The sequence below is a fragment of the Lactuca saligna genome, chromosome 5 (genome assembly GCF_052625555.1).
Source record: "Lactuca saligna cultivar CGN05327 chromosome 5, ASM5262555v1, whole genome shotgun sequence".
Lineage (NCBI taxonomy): Eukaryota > Viridiplantae > Streptophyta > Magnoliopsida > Asterales > Asteraceae > Lactuca > Lactuca saligna.
In genome coordinates, this window is record NC_136421.1 from 9,979,148 (window position 1) to 10,002,205 (window position 23,058).

General features: G+C 40.0%; 2 protein-coding genes across 2 annotated transcripts; both read right to left on the minus strand.

Annotated features, from left to right (window-relative positions):
* Positions 1 to 16,241: 16,241 nt before the first annotated feature.
* Positions 16,242 to 16,990, minus strand: LOC145046808 (phytohormone-binding protein CSBP-like). The gene is made up of 2 exons (XM_078995068.1): positions 16,759 to 16,990; positions 16,242 to 16,663 (listed from the first exon to the last, which is right to left on the minus strand). Exons 1-2 carry the CDS (start codon positions 16,934 to 16,936, stop codon positions 16,389 to 16,391), a joined length of 453 nt encoding a protein of 150 aa, XP_078851194.1. The 5' UTR covers positions 16,937 to 16,990; the 3' UTR covers positions 16,242 to 16,388.
* Positions 16,991 to 17,203: 213 nt separating this feature from the next.
* On the minus strand, positions 17,204 to 20,529 carry THE1 (protein kinase family protein). Its single transcript, XM_078995067.1, has one exon. It carries the CDS (start codon positions 19,847 to 19,849, stop codon positions 17,336 to 17,338), a length of 2,514 nt encoding a protein of 837 aa, XP_078851193.1. The 5' UTR covers positions 19,850 to 20,529; the 3' UTR covers positions 17,204 to 17,335.
* Positions 20,530 to 23,058: the final 2,529 nt, after the last annotated feature.

Sequence of the window (23,058 nt, forward strand, 5' to 3'; positions counted from 1 at the left end):
GACCAACCTGATGACACTGGTAACAAATCCTCATATCGTGAACCGGGGCTGACTGACGACAATCCCTCGCATAATGCCCCTCTCTCCCGCACTTGCAGCACGCACCTCCATACCTACAAACTTTGGTGTGACCCTTCCCTTACTTCCCACAAGTGCGGCTGCCCTGACTACCAAAACTGAAATCAACGGTCTTGGACCGTTTCGGCACCGGCTGCGACTGTACCAGAGCCTACCTCTGCCCTCTCAACTGTAACTCGATCTCCAACTCCCGCCGCCTAGCGGCTTCCTGCAACTCCAACAATGTCTCTCACCTCTGCGTAGACACAAACTGCATGATATCCTTCTTCAACATACTCAAATATCGGGACATCTGAGCCTGCTCGGAAGCAAACTCAGGGCAAAACATCTCCCTCTCAGTGAACATCCTGGTGATCTCCGTCACCGACTCAGAATCCTGCTTCAGCTCCAGGAACTCCTGCGCTAATCTCTCTGTAGCACCTGGTTCCTGGTACGTGAGTTTTGCTTAAGTACTTGTATTTTTGGTCGTGGACTCGGCGAGTTGGAGGCCCTACTTGCCGAGTAGAGATGAGACTTTGGGGCGCGGATAAGATGGCGACTCGACGAGTCCATATTATGGACTCGGCGAGTCTGCGCTGTTTAATGAAACCCTAATTTCCAAGGGTTTGCACCCTATTTAAACACCCATTTGCGCCCCAACTCCGCCCCATTCACCCCCAGAAGCTCTCCATTCGTTCTAGCTCTTGTTCTTGTGAGTCTGAGGCATTTTAGTGTGTGTTCTTGAAGATTTTGTGAAGGAAGTGGAGTAGATCAAGAGGAAGGGAAGGAAGCCAAGCATCTTAGTGTTCTCTTAGTGATTTCCTTGAGGTAAAACTTGTTTTCCCCCTGTCTCTATGCTTATAACTCCATTAAATTCTTCCTTGAGCCCTTCCCCAAGCTTGTATGTGCATCATATTTCGTAATAAGTTGATTGGCCTCTAGATCTAGGCATGGTTGAGCTCCAGGAGCTCAGATCTACTACCTTTATGGACCCATATTGCATGAAGACCTTAGATCTACTCTTTTGATGCATTTTGAACCCTAAAACCCTCATGGATGAATATCTACACGTAAAGTTGGAAACTTTACGTGTTATTCATGCTCTAGGAACCCAGATCTATGAATGGAATGGACTAGATTCGAGCAAAATCGTGTATATGGCTCTTGCATGAAGTCGACTCGACGAGTCGCTCATCTGACTCGACGAGTCTAGTCGCGAGTCTTCGAGATTGTCCCCTTTTTGCTGTGTCGAGTTGTGTAGTGAGTCCAGGGTGGACTCGGTGAGTTGGAAGCCAAAACTCACCCATAATGGAACTCGACGAGTCGATGCCCAGACTCGGCGAGTTCAAGGCAATCTCCTAAGATTAAGATCAGACTCGGCGAGTTGTTCATACAACTCAGCGAGTCACAATATAACTTGTTTATCGGATGAAGATGAACTCGGCGAGTTGTTCATACAACTCGGTGAGTAGGATGAAGGACTTGAACATGAGTTTGGAAGGAGAACTCGTCGAGTCAACGCCTAACTCGACGAGTAGAAATAGAATCCAGGTCAGTCGTTTGGACATGGACTCGGCGAGTTGGCGAGCCAACTCGGCGAGTCGGGTCAACTGGAAGTTGACTCTGACTTTGACTTAGGGCATGATCAGGGGTAAAATGGTCATTTTAACCAAAGGATAGTTAGCAGTTTTTGACTAAGTGTTTGGTGGGAATTACAGTCGGAGGATTTCCGGAGCAGCAGCAGCAGCAGACAGACTATTCCCACACAAATTAGCAGCTACTCCGAGGTGAGTTACCCTCCAGTAGCGGTGGGTCTAAGGCCACAATGCCAGCCCACCAGTAGGAGATGTATGATAGATGATTGTCTTTGTGATATCATCTAGGTTTGCTGCTACGTGATTTTTTATATGCTAGCATGATATGTTGTATTTGATAGTAGTAGAGTTCGGTTGTTAGGACCGAAGGGTAGTCAGACACCCCAGATATGTCTCATATTATGTTTGTGTTATGATATATGTGATGGTAGTAGTAGGGGGTGAAATAGTCCCCGAGGTTCGATTGTTAGGACCGAAGGGTAGTCAGCACCCCAGAATAGCTCGACATGGGTAGGTCAGCTCCCCAGAATGGCTTGACACGGGTAGGACGGCACCCCAGAATGGCCGCACGGGTAGTCGGCACCCCAAAATGGCCGTACCGGGTAGTCAGGCACCCCAGAATAGCCTGGCAGTATGTATGTTATGTATTGTATGGTATGTGGTACGATGGGGGAACTCACTAAGCTTTGTGCTTACAGTTTACAATTTTGGTTTCAGGTACCTCTTCATCGAAGGGGAAGGAGCTGGCACGGTAGCGGCACATCATGTACACACACTGGTTTCCGCATCTATTAGATTTCTCTGGGATTTATACTCTGATGTTTCGATTGGTTGTATGATTTGGCTTTTGAACATGGTTTATGTTGTGATGTAGTTTGATCAAAAAATGTTTTTAATTATTAACGTTTTCTAAAGTAATGTTTTAAAAACAAAATTTTTGGAAGTGAAAATTGGGTCATTACACTCTCCCTCTCAACTCGCGGAACATAGCGAGTACTGAACATCTCTCTGAACTGATCCCAAGAAACCGCAGCACGCTGCGCATCAGAATACGATCCCGTGGTCAACCTCCACCAATCCTTCCCCCCAAGCCTCAAAAGGTTCAGAGCACACCTCACCCTCTGATCAGTAGGGCATGAACATGTGAAGAAACATCCCTCCACATCTGACAACCATCGCATAGCAACAATCAAATCTTAAACCCCATCGATGGTAGGGGCTTCGTATTATCGAAGTCCCGATACTGAAAACCTCTACCGGCTCCTCCCCCTGCCGCTGCTACAGCCGTTGTAGCTGCCGCGGCAGCCGTCTCAGTAAGAGCTGCATAACGCTCATTAAAATACTCGACCATGGTGGTCTTGATCGACCCAAACAGCTCCGGCAACTCGGCCCGGAACATAGCAGCAACCTCATCATGCAGGATCTCACGAATCCTAGCATCCAACTTGTCTGTGCTCATCTGACTGATATCCTCAGGTGGTGCTGATCCACCCTAACTGCCCTCTCCTGCTCCCGATTCCAACCCGGATCCACTCCCAGCATGCCTCGTAACCACCATACTGAAAAACACCGCAAACATTAGAAACCTCCCACTAACCCGTGAATTGACTCCCAACCCAACCCTAGGGGTTGTGACTTCCTTGATATGCGTATGGATCATGTGCTTTCAGTAGTACGGGCCCATACTACCTTCCACACCTACCCATATTTATATCAAGTATCACCACAACACCCTAGAAAAAAACAGGCATACCAAGCACTCAACGCTCACTCCTAGAGGAGTACTGGAAATCTCATACAAAAGGAAACCCTAGGCTAGCAGGCATCATAAATCAGGCAACTCTATCATGCAATTCCTGAAGATCCTTATCCTAGTTTTAGCATGTTGTTCTATCATATCACATAAACAAATAACTTGCATGGTATTTTGGGGCTACTTACTGGCTCCAGCTGATCGTACCTCCGCGTCCTCCTATACTAATTTTGAAAACCATTTTAAATTCTTATTTTGAAAACTCTCCTTGATTTGAGAGTGGATTCACACGAATGTTCCTCCAATTCACTCAAACCAAGGCTCTGATACCAACTTGTAACGACCATAAAAATTCAAGCCAAGTTAAACTTTTCAAAAACAATCCAATTTCATAAAGTTATTACAAAAAGGTTTTCAATACATTTATTATCAGAGTATTTTCCCAGAATCACATCATAAACACATAATATATGAGGAGTGGTACGATCACGCCTTTGCCTTGCCACTGTCTCCTGAAGTACCTGAAACATTTTAAACCACAACTGTAAGCCCGAAAGCTTAGTGAGATACCCCCAAATTACCAACCACATATACCATACACATAACATGCCATATCATAACAGAACATAGAAAAGCCATGCACTTCGGGTCTACAGTGTGACTGATCCGCCGCACCAGGCCTTCAGTCCACCTGGTCCACCCTCCAAGTCTAGCCATATCCATCAAGTCTGCAGTATGGTTGGTCCGCCCACACCGGGCCTTCAACCCACCTGGTCCACTCTTTGAGTCTACAGTATGACTGGTCCGCCCGCACCAGGCCTTCAGTTGGCCTCGTCCACTCTCCGAGCCTCGGCACGTCTGGTCCGCCCTTGTGGGGCCTACAACCCTATCCGAACCACTCACTGGGCCTTCGGGATATCCGATCCGCCCTGGGTATGTTGACCTACGACACAAAGCAGGACCCACCTCAACCCAACCCCATGCAACCAACCATGTGCACGTAAACATATAACCACATAACAATTAATCATCAGTCAACCGATCTAGCAGATCACATACATAGCATACTCTATACAGGATACCGACCTAACCGGTCACTAACATATACCATTCTAACTACCAGGATGCAAACATAGCAAAGCAATAACATAACAACAATACCCGGATTACAATCCGATAAAGGTCCGGCCTTGGTGCCTTAGACACTGTCGATGTAGTGATGATAACTCACCTCGCAACTGCTGAAACTCTGAACTGAAAAGCAGACTCCCGAATCACCGACTCACCGAAAATCCCGAACTAGCCAACATAGTAGAAATAACCATTAGATAAATCACAATATCCTTCTAAGGGTAAATTGACCAATTTACCCTTAACTCAATATGATCCATGATTAAGGCCCACAACACTTCATCAAGTCCATCATCCTCTTATTGGGCCAAGGCCCAAAGTCAAATTCTCATACAAAACCCAATATTGGCCCAATTTACTAAATTGGGCCCACCTCTACAAACGGGCCTAGATCCAAGGTCCATAAGAATTATTAGGCCCAAAATACTCCATCCATACTATTCAGTCAAGGCCCAAGCTTATTAGTCCATAGAGATCCCAATCAAATAAGGCCCAAAAATCATGATCCATACAGACAGATTACGCGAGGCGTACTTCAACGTACGCTAAGCGTACAGACAGAATGGTGAGTACGTGGGGGGTACATCAGTTTACGTGGGGCGTAAACTCGTTGAGCTCAAAGTCCCCATAAGTCCTTAATGGCTTAAGCTCTTAAACCCAAACTTCAGATCCATCAACCAAACATGCCTAGGATCCATAAACTCTCAAACTTTATCACTTGGGACGTCCAAAAAGCTCTTAATCCAAGGTCTTAATCCATTAAGACCTATCTATATCACATATGAGACAACCAAAGCCCTTGGGACCTCATTTTTCTTACTCAAGACCTCTCCTAAGGTCTAAAAGGTCAGCTAATCTCAGCCAACTCGAATCATGCATCAAGATGAGGTTTTTGGGATAAGAATGGTGTTAAAACTTCACAACACATAGATCTACACAATATGATTGTCAAGCTAGAGACTTTTTATCTCAAAAGGGCTCTAGAAGATGATCCCTTTCCAGATCTACGAGCTTCAGCCACCCCACTCCTTCTTTCACAACTTCCTCTTTCTTCTTCTTGGCTCTCCTTTTCCAAATCAAGCTTTCCAAGGTTAAACACACCCAACAAAGGAGGTGGAACGGCTATCTAGGGCTTCTAAGGAGGAGAGAGTGTCTATGGAGGCTAGGGTGAGAACCAATATGTTCTTTATATAGTGGCTGGCCCTAAATTTAGGGTTTTGAGACTCTGAGCGTACGCTGGGCGTACGCCTTGAACATATGCGTCCAATTTCCCCCATTATGCTTGGCGTAACCCAGCTTACACTGGCCGTACCCACGCGTGTCCCAGCATGCCTGCATGGTCTTCCATGCATATTGTTTCTAAAAGGGCCATTCTTGCCAAATCTTCAAAGTGCCGCAACTCCTTCATTCTAGACCCAATTCTAATGAACTTTATATCCACAGAAAGGTGGCGAGAAGATCTTCACTTCTAGCAGCACACCCTGATCTGAAACCTTCCCGAATAATAACCCATCGCTCATGAAAGACCGAAACGCCCTTACTCTTGATCTTGGGAACCCATCAATAGATATTTTAAGAACGGGGTGTTACATAGATGTCATCCAACAATACTGCTTATGGTTGAAACCCTACCCACTCCTTCTCTCTCATGAATCTTTGTGGGAGAGTCATCTTTGATGGATCCAACTTTATGGATTGGATCAGAAACATCAGGATGGTCACTCGGTATGAGTACAAGGAATATGTCCTAGAAAAGGAGCTTAAGGTTCCCGAGTTGTTTGCTTCTCCAGAGGAGGTCGCTGAATATGAGGCACATGAAAGAGATGCTACCAAAGTGCTATGCATCATGTTGGCCACTATGACAGCGGAGCTCCAAAAGTCCTATGAGGACTATTACCCTTTTGAGATGCAATAGGACATGATGGACCGCTACCATCAGAATGCTCGACAAGAGAGGTATGATATCATTTGCTCCATGATAACAATCTGAATGAAGGATGGTGAAATCATCACCGGCTACTTGCAGAAAATACAAAGGTATGTGGACCGGTTGCTGAAGCTAAATGTAAACTTCCCCGAGGAGTTGGCAATAGATATCATTTTGCACTCCTTACCCTCGTGTTATGATCAATTCCGCATGACATACCACATGAACAAGGAGGAATTTACCCTCAACAAGCTTCAATGAATCCTTAAGACCGCTAAAACAAGTCTTAAAGGAAATTCAGTTATTACCACTCCTACTCCTACTCCAAACTCCGCCCCTGTCCTGGTAATCGGGAAAGGTAGAGGGAAAAAGAAGAAGAACCCTTCGAAGGGTACCAATGGTAAGAACCTTGAAGGCTCCTCTCAAGTGGAACCAAGAAAGTTTCGTTACTCCTTCTTCTGACCCAAAAGAGGCGGAATGCTTCTATTGCCATGAAAAGTCGCGTTGGAAGCGGAACTGCCCAAAGTACCAACAAGATATTAAGGATGGGAAAGTAAAACCCACCCATGTAGGTATTTACACAATATTGTCTAATAATTCACCCTATTCTAACTCTTGGGTCCTTGATACAGGTTGTGGAATTCACATATGTTCTGATTTGCAAGGACTAAGAAGAAGTGAGAATGTGGAGCATGGAAAGATAAACTTGATCATGGGGAATAGCAAAGCTTCACCTGTCACCAAGATTGGAGTTTATTCTTTGATGCTAAGTAGTGCGTTTACATTAGATTTGAATAAATGTTGTTACTCGCCTGAAATGGCAAGAAATATTATTTCCTTTCATGCTTTGTACAAACAAGGTTTTACCTTTTTCTTTTGATAATGAAATTGGTGGAATAAATGCTTTCTTAAATAATGTTCTTTATTTTAAAGCATTACATTGTGATGGTGTGTATGAAGTTGTGTTTGTTGTAGATAACCTAGGAAATAATGTGTTGTGTATTGATTCTTCTAATGATAAATTGGATAAAGCATCATTATGGCATTGTCGTCTTAGACATGTAAGCAAGAAACGCATAGGCCAACTCCAAAAGGATGGATTCTTCGAGTCATTTGACCTAAAGTCATACGATAGTTGTGAATCATGCTTACTTGGAAAAATGACAAATTCACCCTTTACTGGTTCTTGTTCAAGGGGTGAAGGTTTGTTGGATCTATTACACACAGATGTGTATGGATCCTTCAAAAACTACCACAAGGGATGTTAATCGTTATTTGTGACTTTTACAGATGATTATAGTAGATATGGATATGTCTACTTAATCAAGCATTAGTCAGAGACTTTTGAAAGGTTTAAAGATTTTAAACAAGAAGTCGAGAATTAATTGGGCAGAAACATTAAGATGCTTCGATCCGATCATGATGGTGAGTATCTTAGTACAGAGTTCCTCGACTATCTTAAGGAATGTGGGATTGTCTCACAATTGACACCTCCCAGGACTCCACAGTTGAATGGTGTCTCTGAGAGGCGTAATCGAACCTTTTTGGATATGGTTCGTTTCATGAAGAATCGAGCTTCACTACCAATCTCATTCTGGGGGTATGCCTTAGAGACTGCCGCCCATATCCTTAATCTAGTCCCAACAAAGAAGGTTGCCAAAACACCTCATGAGATGTAGACTGGAAAAGTTCCTAGTCTAGCCCACATCAAGATTTAGGGTTGCAAGGCTTTGTGAGGTGCGAGAATCATGATAAACTCGAACCTCGAAGTGAGAGGTGTATTTTCAATCGCTACCCACAGTAATTCTTTGGTTACCTTTTCTACAGACCCAGTGAGAATGTGGTCTTTGTAGCACGAAGGGGTGTCTTTCGAGAAAGAGAGTTCATAAGACAAGGAAACTGTGGGAGGAAAACTGACCTTGAAGAAATTCAAGAGTCAAGTGGTGAAGGAACCTCAAACCCTATCAGTCAACATGAGGAGGAAACTCTTGTTGATCCAATTGAAGACTCTGTACCTCTGAGGCGTTCCACAAGGGTTAGAAATGCACCTGAGCACTACTATAGTTTCCAATTACGACGGAAGGTGAGACACTTATTAGTGATGACACACTGGTAAGTCTGGATGAACCTAACAACTATGCAGAAGCCATGGAAGGCCCCGAGTCTGCTAAATTGAAAGAGGCGATGGACAACGAGATACTGTCCATGTTTGACAATCAAGTTTGGAACTTGGTTGACAATGTACCAGGTCGTAAGATAGTTGGGTGCAAATGGATCTTCAAGAAGAAGACCGACATGGATGGTAATGTACACACACATAAGGCACGACTAGTTGTAAAGGGCTTTTCTCAAACTCTGGGAGTTGATTATGATGAGACCTTTTCACCAGTTGCAAAGATTAAGTCTATTCGGGTTCTGTTAGCCATTGTTGCATTTCATGATTATGAAATATGGCAAATGGATGTCAAAACTGCCTTCCTTAATGGATGTTTGGTAGAAGATGTTTACATGTGTCAACCAGAGGGTTTTGTTAGTACAGAATACCCTAATAGAGTGTGTAAGCTTGAGAAATCGATCTATGGATTGAAACAAGCACCTCGCAGATGGAAACTTTATTTCAATGAGAAAGTCAAAGAGTTTGGCTTTTCGAAGAATGAAGATGAATCTTGTGTATATGTCAAGGCTAGTGGGAGTCTAGTTAGCTTTTTGGTACTGTATGTGGATGACATACTACTCATAGGAAATGACATCCCAACCTTGCAGGAAGTGAAGTCCTGGCTTAGGAAGTGTTTCACTATGAAAGACCTAGGAGAAGCTGCCTATATTCTAGGGATAAGGATTTTGAGAGACCGGAGTAAAAGACTAATTGGACTTAGTCAGAGTACCGACTTGGATAAGGTGCTGAAGAGGTTCAGCATGCAGGATTCCAAGAAAGGAGCGTTACCTATCCAGAGTAATGCCAGATTGAGTAAGACTCAAAGCCCAGGTACCGAGGTTGAGATAGCAGAAATGAGTTGAGTACTTTATGCTTCCGTTGTAGGCTCGATCATGTATGGTATGACTTGTGCTTGTCCTGATGTGGCCTTTTCCTTTAGCATGGTCAGCAGATATCAGGGGAACCCTGCCAAGGCTTACTGGGTTGCGGTAAAGAATATTCTCAAGTACCTTCGGAGGACTAAGGACTGGGTCCTTACCCTCGGTGGGAGTGATGAATTGAGAGTTGTAGGGTATAGTGATGCTATCTTCCAGAATGATAGGGATAATTTCCACTCTCATTCGGGCTGGGTCTTTACCTTAAACGGAGGAGCAATTACTTGGAAAAGTTCCAAGCAGGAGACAATAGCTGATTCAACTTGCGAATCAGAGTATATAGCAGCAAGCGAGGCAGCAAAGGAGGCGATATGGCTAAAGAACTTGATTGGAGACCTTGGAGTAGTACCAGCTATAAAGGATCTTGTGGAATTTTTCTATGATAGTGAAAGCATAGTTGCCTTAGCAAAATAACCAAGGGATCATGGGAGATCCAGACACATCGACGGAAAATGCCATTTCATCAGACATCAAATAGAAGAAGGACTCCTCATGGCAAAGAGGGTATCATCGGATGAGAACACAACAAATCCCCTCACGAAGGGACTGGGTAGGGTTAAGCATCTCCAGCATGTGAGGCGCATAAGGCTGAAGGATGATGTTAGTTTTAGTGGTTAGATAGCTCAGAAATTTGTAAAGTGTAATTAACATTTGATAATGAATAAAAGTTGTGTTTATTTATGAGGAAAGTGTTGCTATCTTTTGTCAATTGTTTACTATAATTTCTTTTGCATGTTTTGACTTCCAGAATATTTAAGTTGTGTATTACATATTATTCAAATTCTCTACATTCGGTCATATGTTGGAAGTAGATATGAATCAAGACTGTCATGAGGTTGGCTTGTAGCAAAGTTGTGCTACAACACTTCATGAGTACTCATAAGTTCTGAGTATTGGACTGAACCCACGCTCATGGGAATCGCTTCATGGAATTTATCTCAAGTGATCGTGAGACGGTAATATCATATAAGTCTTCAAACCTAGAGATATGACTTGTTTCCTATGAGTTGGTTATACATTGATCGTACGAAACCGCATTGGTAACTCGATGTTATAAAACGTACTTTTGTGTGTGATTCAACAAGTAGTAGAACAAGAATATGAGTCGAAGTTTATTTGTTCCTTCTTGGATTAGAAGTGATATTTGGGCCCCTCGATGATTTTTTTTGACCTATGTACCAGGCCCGGTCAGAACTAAATTGATGTGTTTAATTAAGTTCTATGCCAAACAAATCGAAAATCAGGAAACAAACTGCTGGAAAATAAGTAAGACATTGTTCCATGTATTTGTCCGGATGATAGCTAGAACAGAGGATTATATGATCACTTATCTTAAATGGTGTATCATCATCTTCCCAGTTCCGCGAGACCTTGGAAGAGCTACGATTGCTGATCTGTTCCTGAAGTCATACTTGCAGTTATAGTTATTAGACTTATCCAAGTGGGAGACTGTTGGATAAGGTGTCTAAGTCCATAACTATTTCTGGTATGTATTTGACCCGGTTTGGCATGGTCCATTTGGGTTGCATGGCATCATGCATTTGGATAGACTAAATGAGAGAAATAACACTTGTGGTTTATTAATATATTATAAGTTCTAATATATTAATAGTATTATTTAATTAGTATTGATCAAGAATTAATTTGGAATTAATTAAGTGATCAAAAGAAGACTAATTAAATATATCGGTTGATTATGTAAATCATCCATAACTTTTATAGTAGGTTAAGGCTTCATGATTTATCAAGATGGGCTAAGACCCATAGGATGCTCCATGGATGCTCCATGGGAGTTACAAACCCATGGGTCATGGAAATGAAGAGTCATGTCACATTAGGGCTTACATGGTGTAACCCTAGATGTGACACACTATATAAAGAACATGATATCATCTAAAATCGGCTACACTAAGAAAAGAAGAGGGCTAGGCCGATTTTGAAGTGTTATACATTCTCTCAAAGCCATTCCAAAGCACTTGGTGTTGTGTGAAACATTTGAGGCATCACACTTGGGGTGCTAGGCTCTCAAGGTTTCCAAGGAATCAAATCAACTACAAGGTATGTAATTCTAGCTATATTTTTATGTTAAAAGTTCCCAATGTATGCTAGATAGGATTATGAACCATGGAAATCAAATTTTGCATGTATTTTAGACAAACATAGATCCAAGGTTTTCTACGGTTTCTTGTACACTTAGGAGTGTTAGAATGCTCAAAACCCTACAAATATCACTTCATAATACACAAGATAAAAGGACTCCTTGTGGCAAAGAGGGTATCGTCAGAAGAGAACCCTGCAGATCCCCTCACCAAGGGACTAACTAGGGTTAGACATTTGCAGCATACGAGGAGCATCGGGCTGAGAGACGATATTAGTTTTAATAATTAGATAGCGATTTCTGAAACTTGTAAAATGTAATTGACATTTGATGATTAACTAAAACTCGTCATTTATTTATAAGAAAGGTGTTACTATCTTATGTTAATCGTTTACTATTGTTTCAATTTTGCATGTTTTGACTTCCAAAATAAGTATTTTATTCAAAACTCTCCACAGTCGGTCATACATAGGAAGTAGGTATTGAATTTAGACTGTCATGAATTTGGCTTGTAAGATTTGTCTAAGGTGCATTAAACATGGAAATGATTGCTACAACATTCATGAGTGCTCATAAGGTCTGAGTATTGGATTAAACCCACGCTCACTTGTATGACTTCATGGAATTTATCTCGAGTGATCGTGAGACGGTAATATCATATATATCTTCAAACCTAGAAATATGAATTGGTTATCCATTGATTGTACGAAAACGCATCAGTAACTTGATGTCATAAAATGTGCTTTTGTGCATAATTCAACAAGTAGTTAGTACAAGCATATGAGTCGAAGTTTATTTGTTCCTTCTAGCAATAGAAGCGATATATGAGCCCCTCGATGATTTGGTTTTGAATTATCTGTCGGGCTCGGTCAGAGATGTGTTCAATTTAGTTCTATGTCAAACAAATCTGAGATCGAGAAACAACTGCTGGACAATAAATACAACATTGTTCCATGTATTTGTCCTGCTGATATCTTGAGAACGGAGGACTATATGATCACTTATCTAAAATGGTGCTTCATAGTTCAACAAAGTTGTAAAGAGCTACGATTGCTTGTTAATTCCTGAAGTTATACTTGCAACTATAGTTATCAGACTTATCCAAGTGGGAGACTGTTGGATAAGGTATCTAAGTCCATAACTATATTTGGTATGAACTTGACCCGACCCGGCATGGTCCATTTGGGTTGCACTTCACCTAACAATATGTATGGATATACTTTTGAGAATAAGATGTTTATGATCTATTAATATATTATAAGTTGTAATATATTAATATGAAATCATATTATTTAATTAGTGTTGATCAAGAATTGATTTTGGAATTAATTTAATGATCAAAAGAGGCTAATTAAATATGGACTCTTACATATATATGGATTGGGCTAAGATTTATTTAGGATGGGCTAAGAGTATATGGAAGTCCATGGATAATCCATGGAGCTTTTAACCCATGGATCCTAGGTAAATGAAGACTCATGGGTATTAGGGTTTAACCCTAATCCTCCATATTATATAAAGAGGTCCTTGGTTCTAGAATTGGCACTAGCGTGTGTGAGAAACAAGAGTGGGCCGATTTTAGTGAGCGTCATATTCTCTCAAGTATTCCCAAATCGTTTTGGGTGATTTGTGACACCACTTGAGGCATCCACACTATTGGTTCTAGACTCTAAAACTCCAAGCAATCAACTACAAAAGAAAGGTATTTTATTCTACTTAAAGTTTTGTATTACAAGTACCCCAGAACATGCTAGTTAGGTTGTAAACCTTGGAAATCAAAATTGCATGTATTTTAGAGAAAACATAGATCCAAGATTTCTAGGGTTGCATGTACACCATAGGAGTGTTAGAATGCTCAAAACCCATGAAGATCTGCCTTAAATCGTCTGAATAAGGAATCTGATCGAAGGGACTCGCCGAGTCCATGGCCTGACTCGACGAGTCGGTGAGGGTTTGTCCCGATGGGTTTGATTGTGCGATAACTCGGCGAGTTGGGGGTCAACTCGATGAGTTGAGCTGGACTTTCTTGAGACTTCTGAGGAAATGAGGGGACTCGATGAGTCACAAGAGTGCACTCGACGAGTCGGGTCAAACATAGACTGTTGACTCGAGTTTGACTTCTGTTAACTTTAGGGTTTGGTCAACATGAGTATTGGAGACCATGGATGGGTAAAATGGTCTTTTACCCAATTCGAGAGTTAGAGAGAGAAGAGTAACATTAGGTTACTTAGAGCCGAGAATCGAGTATTAATTAGAGATATTTACCTTATGTGTTAGGCAGTGGCTAGTTCGAGATTCGAGTTCGAGGATATCTGCTTGCTGCTTGCAAGGTGAGTCTTCTCACTATACTTTACATAGAGTGGTTATTATGTGGGACTGGAGGGTCTTATTTGCTTACATTGAGTATCATGTTATCCTGCCTTATGTTTTGTGAATCATGTTGTGCATTATGTCTTTGTGATTTATGTTATGCGGAGCTTTACAGACTGGACCAGAGGGTCCAACAAACCATGGGACTGGAGGGTCCCACTGAGACACATTGACCGGAGGGTCTTACAGTGATATAGCCTCGAGTGGCTAATGAGTTGTGTGTGTGGTATTTTGGGGAACTCACTAAGCTTCGTGTTTACCGTGTTATGTGTTATGTGTTTCAGGTTTTTCTTAGGATCGCGGGAAGGCACCGTCTTGATTGTACACACTAGTGAAAGAGTTACGTTTTTTAGGATCCTGAATTTTAACCAAACAATTATGGAGTTGCGAATTATAAATTTAATAAATAAGATTTTTGTGAAATGTGTTATGAGAATTATATGGTTTTAATTGAAAATTTTGTTTTGAAAATTTTCGATGTTACATGTACACATTCAGTCCTTATGACCACAGTGGCTGACCTTAGTGGTGCCGGGGGGGGGGGGGGGGGGGGGGGGGTCCCGGGCCACTGCTCCAATTCCGGCATGTAGTGTAAAAAAATTAATGTTTTTTTTGTGTTTTTTCTATTAGGTGCACCGGATTAAAATACGAGTGTCGCTACTAATTTAAATTTTTTCGGAAAAAAAAAATAGTGTCACCCCTACTAAAATGTTCTGCGTCTGCCACTGTATGACCAGAATCTTCAGGCTTTATTCACGACATCTTATGTGAGACAATCATTAATGATGTGTTTTTAGATGTTGCTCGTACCTATCTTATATTAGTAACATAATTCACAAATCATTCAAATAATGTTGGTGTCATAGTTTTCTCAAGCAGAAAATATATTCGACTTCAGTTTCATCTATCTCTACAACATACAACAAGATTCTTTGTTATTGCTTCCTCCCGATTCGAATTTGCAGTTCTAAGACAAAAAAACATCCTGGAAAAAAGTTTAGAGTCTTCCCTAAGTCGTACATGGTTTATGTATGACTTATGGAAGACTCTAAACTTTTTGCTATGGTATTTTTTTGTCTTGGAAGTGAAAATTTGAGTTAAGAGGAAGCAACCAGAAATCACATATGAGAACACATCATTAATGATTATCCCACATAGGATGTCGTGACTAAAAACCTGAAGAAACCAGTTATAAGGCCATTCACATCAATGTCATTAATCTTTCAATTGTACCACATCAGCTTTACAATAGTTACCCACATAAGTACGATAACACTCATCTTTCAAAAGTGATCCCCACTGCCACATCTACAACTATTTAATTAATCAAAAAATTCTTAATATATTATATATTAATTTATAATTTAAGTAATAAAATATATGATATAATAAAAGTTTTTTTTATTACATAAACATAATTAAAAGACTTATATATCAAGTTGTACGAGTCAATATTAAAATATTCATAAATAATGAGTTGCAAGTCTTTCTATATGTGCAATGTCACAACATATGTGGCAACTACATGTCACTTGCAAGGTTAATTGAAAAGCTTATATCTACCGTTGTGGATGCTCTAATGACTTAATGTGTATAAAAACATTGAAGATTAAATATGAGTAGACTGAAAATTATGTTACCACAGGTTATAATAATAGAATGTATATTAAAAAAACAAGTAAAATGATTAAATATAGACAAAAAATTCCACTGATTTAATGTGTACAAAATGAAAATTATATTATCATATTAAGTATTTTCATATTTATTAATTGTGCTTATTATTATTTTTTAGTTTTATTTATGAATTAAATTATAGTAATTTAACTTAAGTAAAAAAAAATTGGGGAAAATAAATATGACCATTTGCTAAATTTTGAAAAGCAAACAGAAAATAAGCTAAAAAAGAATGAGGGGAAATGAAAGGTAAAATATTAGTACATCCTTCGGTATTATATTATAAATTATTTAACCAAAGAATGAGGGGAAAATAAAATAAGGTTAAGGTGACACGTAAAAAATTAAAAGGTAAAATATTAGTACTTCAGTCTAATGGTATAGATTCTTTTACATCAACCGATAAATTTAGGTTGTTTGTTGTTGGGAATGCTAGTATCATTGACGTTGGTTAGGAAAAATAACCTTTTTTTTATTAATTATATCTAAAACTTTCCATGCTTGTCATCTTTCTTCAATAACTTTTCTTAATTATATCTAAAGTAGTCTTAATTAGCTATACTATACTCGTTGAATTTACATGATATATAAAAACAATCTTCAACCATTCCACATGTGTTTTTCCCTATTGTAATTTCAAAGATTCCAAAACACAAACACATACAAAATGTCAACAAAATCAAATCAAGATCAGGGTCCATTCAAAAGATATTTTTCGAGGCATTTGATGTAATGAAGTGTTGGTTTCAAGGTCTCTCCAGGGACATGAATATGATCAGGTTTCTCATACACAAGCTTCACTTCCATCAGTGTCTCCCCTTCACCTACTTCTGTAAACTTAAATCCATACATGTATGATGAAAATCCATGATCCAAAGGCCCTCCTTCCACTATTTCAAGAGCAATATGATGCAGAGATTCATCAAACTCCACAATCTTCTCCTTCTGATACCTCACTTTTACATCTAACAAAAAAACATATCCAAGAAAAATCAAGAAATCTTCCTAACAAAAACCCACAACCCAAAAAATTCTCAACAAATAAGGAATCAAGGATTACCAGGGCAGAATTTGAAGATGAAAATGCTTCCATGGCCTCCATCTCCTTCAAGCAACTCAGCTTCCTCCACTATATCTGGTATAACCTTGGGCACTATGTGCCTTATGTCACTTGACATTGCCTTCCATAACTCTTTAATGGGGACACCAACCTTCACTTGGGCTATATCTTCCTTCATCTTTCACTGTATGTAGACCAAGTCTTCTCAACCATTTATATTATATTTGTTGGAATGCGAATTATTTAATTATTATATATGAAAACAAAATGAGGTGTTTGTTTGCAGAAGATTAATAAATTGAGATTTTTAGAATCTTTGCTTGTAAAGGACAAAAATAGCATTTAAGCATCCACTTAATCCATTGATATAAGCATCTTTTTACTAATTCGTTGTTGATATTGATACTACCAAATCACAAAGAATAGCAATATATTCAACTCTCAGTAAAGCTATCATCCTATAATATATTTTGTATATCGATCACTGAATAAATGGTTACAAATAGCATAAACAACAGATCTTATTACTACAACAAACAAAATTCGAAACAAAAAACTTTAACATTTTGATTTTTGATCATCTTCCTCGTGGATTAACAAGTTGAGAAAACACAGCACTTGTGGCATCTTCATCTGTGCAGGACTGGGCCCCATCGATCATACTTGTGCTGTGTTCAAAGGGCTCAATGGGAGTAAATGGGATCCCTTGTATATGATTTGTGCTGTTATCTTCAGGTTCCATTAAAGCTGCTGAAGTCTCTTCAAGCTGCAAAGCATACTCCAAGTTCCATAAAACATCTCCCATGGAAGGCCTGTCAACTCCATATTCAGCCAAACACTTCTCAGCAGTCTCACCAAATTTCTTCAGAGAAGACATGTTCACTTTCCCAACAAGATTCCCATCCATAATTTGATCCAACATTCCCTTCTTTTGCCACGTCATCGCCCACTCAGCAATGTTGACTTGGTCTCTCGGAAGAACCGGATTTAAAGCCGGTCTTGTACAGATGACTTCCATCAAAACAACCCCGAAAGAATAAACATCGGATTTTTCTGTTAACTGTTGTCGTCTGAAATATTCGGGATCTAAATACCCGAAACTACCCTTCACAGCCGTGCTGACATGGGTTTGGTCGAGAGACGGGCCCGCTTTCGAGAGCCCGAAATCCGCGACTTTCGCTACAAAATTCTCATCTAACAATATGTTTGTCGTTTTCACATCACGGTGAATTATGCTCTGGTTTGCACCTGTGTGGAGATAATGCAAACCACGAGCAGCTCCGATACAGATCTCCAGCCGTTGCTTCCATGGCAACGGCGGGAGATCTGTACCGTACAAATGGCTCCTGAGGGGGCCATTTGCCATGTACTCATAAACAAGGATCATTTCAGACCGTTCATCACAATACCCGATTAGGGATACGAGATGACGGTGCCGAAGCTTCGATAACATCTCGATTTCGGTTCGGAATTCCGCGAGACCTTGTTCGGATCGCGGGTTTCCTCTTTTAACAGCTACACTGGTCCCATCTTCCATTGTACCCTTGTAAACCCTACCGAAACCACCCACTCCAAGAAGCAAATTTTCATCGAATTTGTTTGTGGCATCCATGATTTCTTGAAAAGTAAAGTTTCTTCCAAGATTGCACGAAGCTAATGAAATGCAACTTGCGGTTGCGCTTTTTTGGGACGCGGTTGACATCTTTGTCATTGTGAGTGAGTTTCCATGTAATGGAAGAGGGAGCCATGAAGGCTTCGGGTGGCTCATTTTCGACCTTCGGGCCACCACACAACAAAAGCAAACACCGAGTAGAATTATAACAGCTGAAACCCCAACAATTAATCCCACAATGACACCTGTCTTCTTGTTCTTTTTCGGAAACACAACAAGATTCTCAACCGAATTAACCCCATCTAAGCTTCTAGCTTCATTGCTAATTTTCAAGATTTCAAGACCATTCAAAAGCACGTTTGTATCTTCAGCAACTAGATCCGGTCCAATGCTAATAGTCAGAGTACTCTGGTCACCAGACGAATTGCATATAAAATCTTTGTAAGCAGGGACATCGAGGTTACCAGTTAAGCTCGATAAATCAAGATCAGTAAAAGCAGTCTCGGAGTTTATATACAAATTGAACACGAGGGTATACAGCGAGGTGCTCACAATATCGCAAAAATGTAAACGCACAAAGTAAGTGAAATCTGGATCCACAGGAAGAACCCAAGTGATGTTGAAATCCAAATTGGCGACGTTGGCATCTCCCATTGTTTGACCGGTTGCGTACACCCAATTCGGTGCGATTTCTGGTGTGACACTTTCGGTGTATTTTATCATCGATGGGCTGATCGAGACATTTGCAGCAGAACCATTCACATGGAGATACTTGTTATCGTTTTCCCATGTTCTTCCTAATGTATCATTTTTAGGAGTTAATTTCGGGCCACCCATATTCAAACGATGCACAGTTTCAAAGGCGCGATCTGATAGACCGCTAATTGTGGCAGATGGGAACACGAATGTAGCCTCGTCGGGGATCATATTGTCAGGGATGGAGATAACTTCAATTGCATTGATGAATGCGACCGAGTTGTTTGAAGGGACGAAATTGAGAAGCAATGTATCGGAAGTCACGTTGATCGAGTATTCTCTAAAGAGATGACTAGAACCGCTGTAGCTTTTGAAACTGTAATTGTTTAAGAGCACGAAGTTTTGGGTGACTACACTGAAGGAAGAAGATGTGAGGTTGTGGGATGGAATTGGGTAAAAGTATAGACGGACCCAATGCCGACCCTGTTTCTTGATGTCGAACTTGTAAGAGGATGTGGTGGTGAACAATCGGGCCGATTGGTGGATGGGTAATGGAACGGTGGAATTGGAATGGAGTGTGTTTGAATTCTGGTTGCTATTCAGAATGATCATTGATGATTCGTCTGAATCAGGAACATAAGTCTGACCAAGAAAAGTTACGTTTTGGGAAGAACCACAAGCGATTAAGTAGCGATCCACAGGGCTGAATGAAGCGGATGATTGATGAACATATGTAGATAGAACAAACGCGAGAACTAGAGAAACCCACTTCAGGAAACTCATTTTTTGAAGAATCTGAGTATTTAAATCACCAAATTGGTAATAATTTGAACTTAAAAGATTCAATCCCCAAATTTATAATAATTTAAACTTGAAGATCCAATCATGAGGCAATCAAGTAGCTATCAATTAGATTGAATATAGAAGAATCAAGCAACCCACCTCAGCAAACACGTGTTCTTGGACATCATAGTCTATAAATTCCCAAATTAGTTGCGAAGTAAACTCAAAGATTCCAGATTCAAGCAAAAAAAAAAAAAAAAAAGCAATGCGGTGCTGTGTCTATAGCTGAAAAATCAAAGAAAGGAAGAAGGTTTAGTTCGATACCATGAAAAGTAAAGAACCCCAGGGATCTATTAGAAGCAGTGTCGAAACCAGTAGCTTAGTTAAACTAAAGAAGATTTTGCTAAAACACAAACTAGGGTTTTGGGTTTCGAATTGAGCAATAGGAATTTGAAGCAAGTTAGCTTGATTCTAAAGTAGCTTTTGTTACCTCATTTGGAACGTAGTGAGAAAATGGGTAGAATGGGGTAACACCGTCATGAGAAAGCTGGAAGCTTTTTGCAATTTGCTCCACAGCTCTTTCCAGGCTGGTATATTAGGCTGGCGGTTTACAGGAAAAGAGGAGAAATAAAGGAACAAGATTAAGATGATGGAACCCACAACCAGGTTTTCCAATCCAGGGTTGTATTTGGTTCCAGTATCCACACATGGGGTCTAGGTGGCGTGTTGCTTCTCGATTTGTGGCAATTATCCATGAAAATGTTAAAGAATTATCATTTTGGATATTTTTCCCGGTTCAATTTTTCTTTGGAAATATGATTTTTTTTTTGAACGGGCAGAGATTTTATTAAAAAAAAACTAGCAAAGAGCTCTTATGACAGAAGAATACAATCAACAAGATTAACAGAAATAAAACAAACGAAATTGAAATATATATATATATATATATATATATATATATATATATATATATATATATATGAAATATACAAGAATCAGTTTGCAGAAAACATACTTGATGGTTTATGCTTACAACAGAAACACAAAACGAAATTATGTAGATTGAGGCCTGCAAATTGCAGTGTCCTAAGACAGAAATTTCCCTGGTGGGGATCTGTCTAGAGGATACAACAATCAATCAAGAACTTCTCTTGATTCTGACGAAATTCCTATGTTCCCTTCATCTTTGGAAGAACGAATTTTTTAAAGAGAATTCTGTGGTGTGAATGATGATTTCTGCAACCCCTTTCAGATGAATGAAACAGGTATTTATAGGTATTAGTTATGACAGTTGGAAACTGTCAAAACCGAAAATAACTGTTAAAAACCTGTCATTCAGTAATTACGAATTTAAAAAAAAAAAATTAATTTCGTAATTAAAAATTATCTAATTAATCAGGAAGACTCCAAGAGCCCCAAGGCCCAAGGCCCATCTTTTGACCATTAAATATTCTCTTGATATTAGCCCATTTTAAGTCCAATTAGGCTAATCCAACACCACAACCCAAGCCCAATATGCTTAACCCATTACTTGACCCATTTAGTTAAATGAGTGGGACTAGACATATAAGGTGGGAGAAGGTTTTCTCTTCCACCAATGTGGGATAAGTCCCACATTGTAATTTTGTAGTCAAAGTTCCAACAATACCCCACATTTTCTATTCAAACTCCAATAATACCCCACATTTGAATAGAAAATAAGTGAACTTTGATATTCAAATAAGGGAAGTAAGATATGACATGCATCTGAATAGGTGTTGTAAAACTTGAACCTTTCATAGTGAGTACTGCTTGGATCTACTTTGTGGGTAGTGAAGTAGAGTCTTGAACTAACCACTTTTTATAGTAGAATAAAAAACAAGAAGTATCACACATATCATATCTAAGCATAGATCATTTCTTACCGTTGTGTTCATTTCGGTCATGAACGATCCTTTCTTCATGAGACTTTTAGAGAGCTTTAGCCATATCAGCTCCCAAAGATGCGACCTCACATCCATCTCACATAGGTAATGCTAATCTGGAATAATCCGTACTTATTCCACTGTAGAAGCTATCAGCATTATTAAGAATAAAGCATTCATCCCTATAACATCAACGGAAAAACACAAAACAAATATCATGGGAGTGAGCATACCTTTGTGTTAGTGCTTCTTTGAGTCTTCCCCAACTAGTTGTCCTATTGAACCTAGACCATGGGATCTCCAATGTTGCTAGGTTAGGTTTCCGCCAGGTGGTGACTCATTGTGTTGGCTTTAAGCCCATTCCCCTCGATGTGAAGAGAACTTGCTCTCTACTCAGGCCTTTTGTCAAGGGATCAGCTATATTTTCCTTTGACTTTATGTAACTAATGGAAATGATTCCATTCTTCAGCAAGTCTCGTATTGTAATATGTCTGCGCCTAATGTGTCTCGACTTGCCATTGTATATCTGACTTTGTGCTCTAGTAAGAGCAGCCATACTATCACAATGTATGCCAATGGCAGTAACAGGTTGAGGCCACAGAGGAATACCTTCTAGGAAGCTTTTAAGCCATTCAGCTTCTTCAGCAGCTTTATCTAAAGCAACAAACTCTGCTTCCATTGTAGAATGAGTATTCACAGTTTGCTTAGATGATTTCCAAGAGATAGCAGCTCCACCAAGAGTGAACACATATCCACTTGTGGATTTTGCCTCAGAAGTATTGGAAATCCAATTTGCATCACAATACCCTTCAAGAACAGGAGGATATTTCGTGTAATGCAGTCCATAGTTCATTGTATGCTTTAAATATCTAAGCACTCTTACTAATGCATACCAATGATCTTTCCTAGGATTGTGGGAGTAACGACTCAATCTACTTACACTATAAGCCAAGTCTGGTCTAGTACAATTCATAATATACATCAAGCTGCCGAGAACTTGAGTATATTCTAACTGAGCTACAGTATCACCTTTATTCTTCTTTAGATGACTAGAAGCATCAAATGGGGTGACAACCGGCTTGTCATCATAGTGTCCAAACTTCTTGAGTACACTTTCAATATAATGGGACTGAGTAAGAGTATATCCATCTGGTCTTCTTTGAACTCTTACACCAAGGATCACATCTACTACTCCCAAGTCTTTCATGGAAAAGGAGGAGTGTAGCATTTTCTTGGTTTGATTGATCACATCCAGATTAGTACCCATTATAAGCATATCATCCACATACAAGCATATGATGACAT

Bases quoted from the DNA above. Each gene is read 5' to 3' on its own strand.
- LOC145046808 (XM_078995068.1), bottom strand. From the start codon at position 16,936: ATGAAGGAAGATATAGCCCAAGTGAAGGTTGGTGTCCCCATTAAAGAG. The intron at 16,664-16,758 runs GTAATCCTTGAT...TTTTTTTGTTAG, and splicing joins CATCTTCAAATTCTGCCCTG to ATGTAAAAGTGAGGTATCAG.
- THE1 (XM_078995067.1), bottom strand. From the start codon at position 19,849: ATGAGTTTCCTGAAGTGGGTTTCTCTAGTTCTCGCGTTTGTTCTATCT.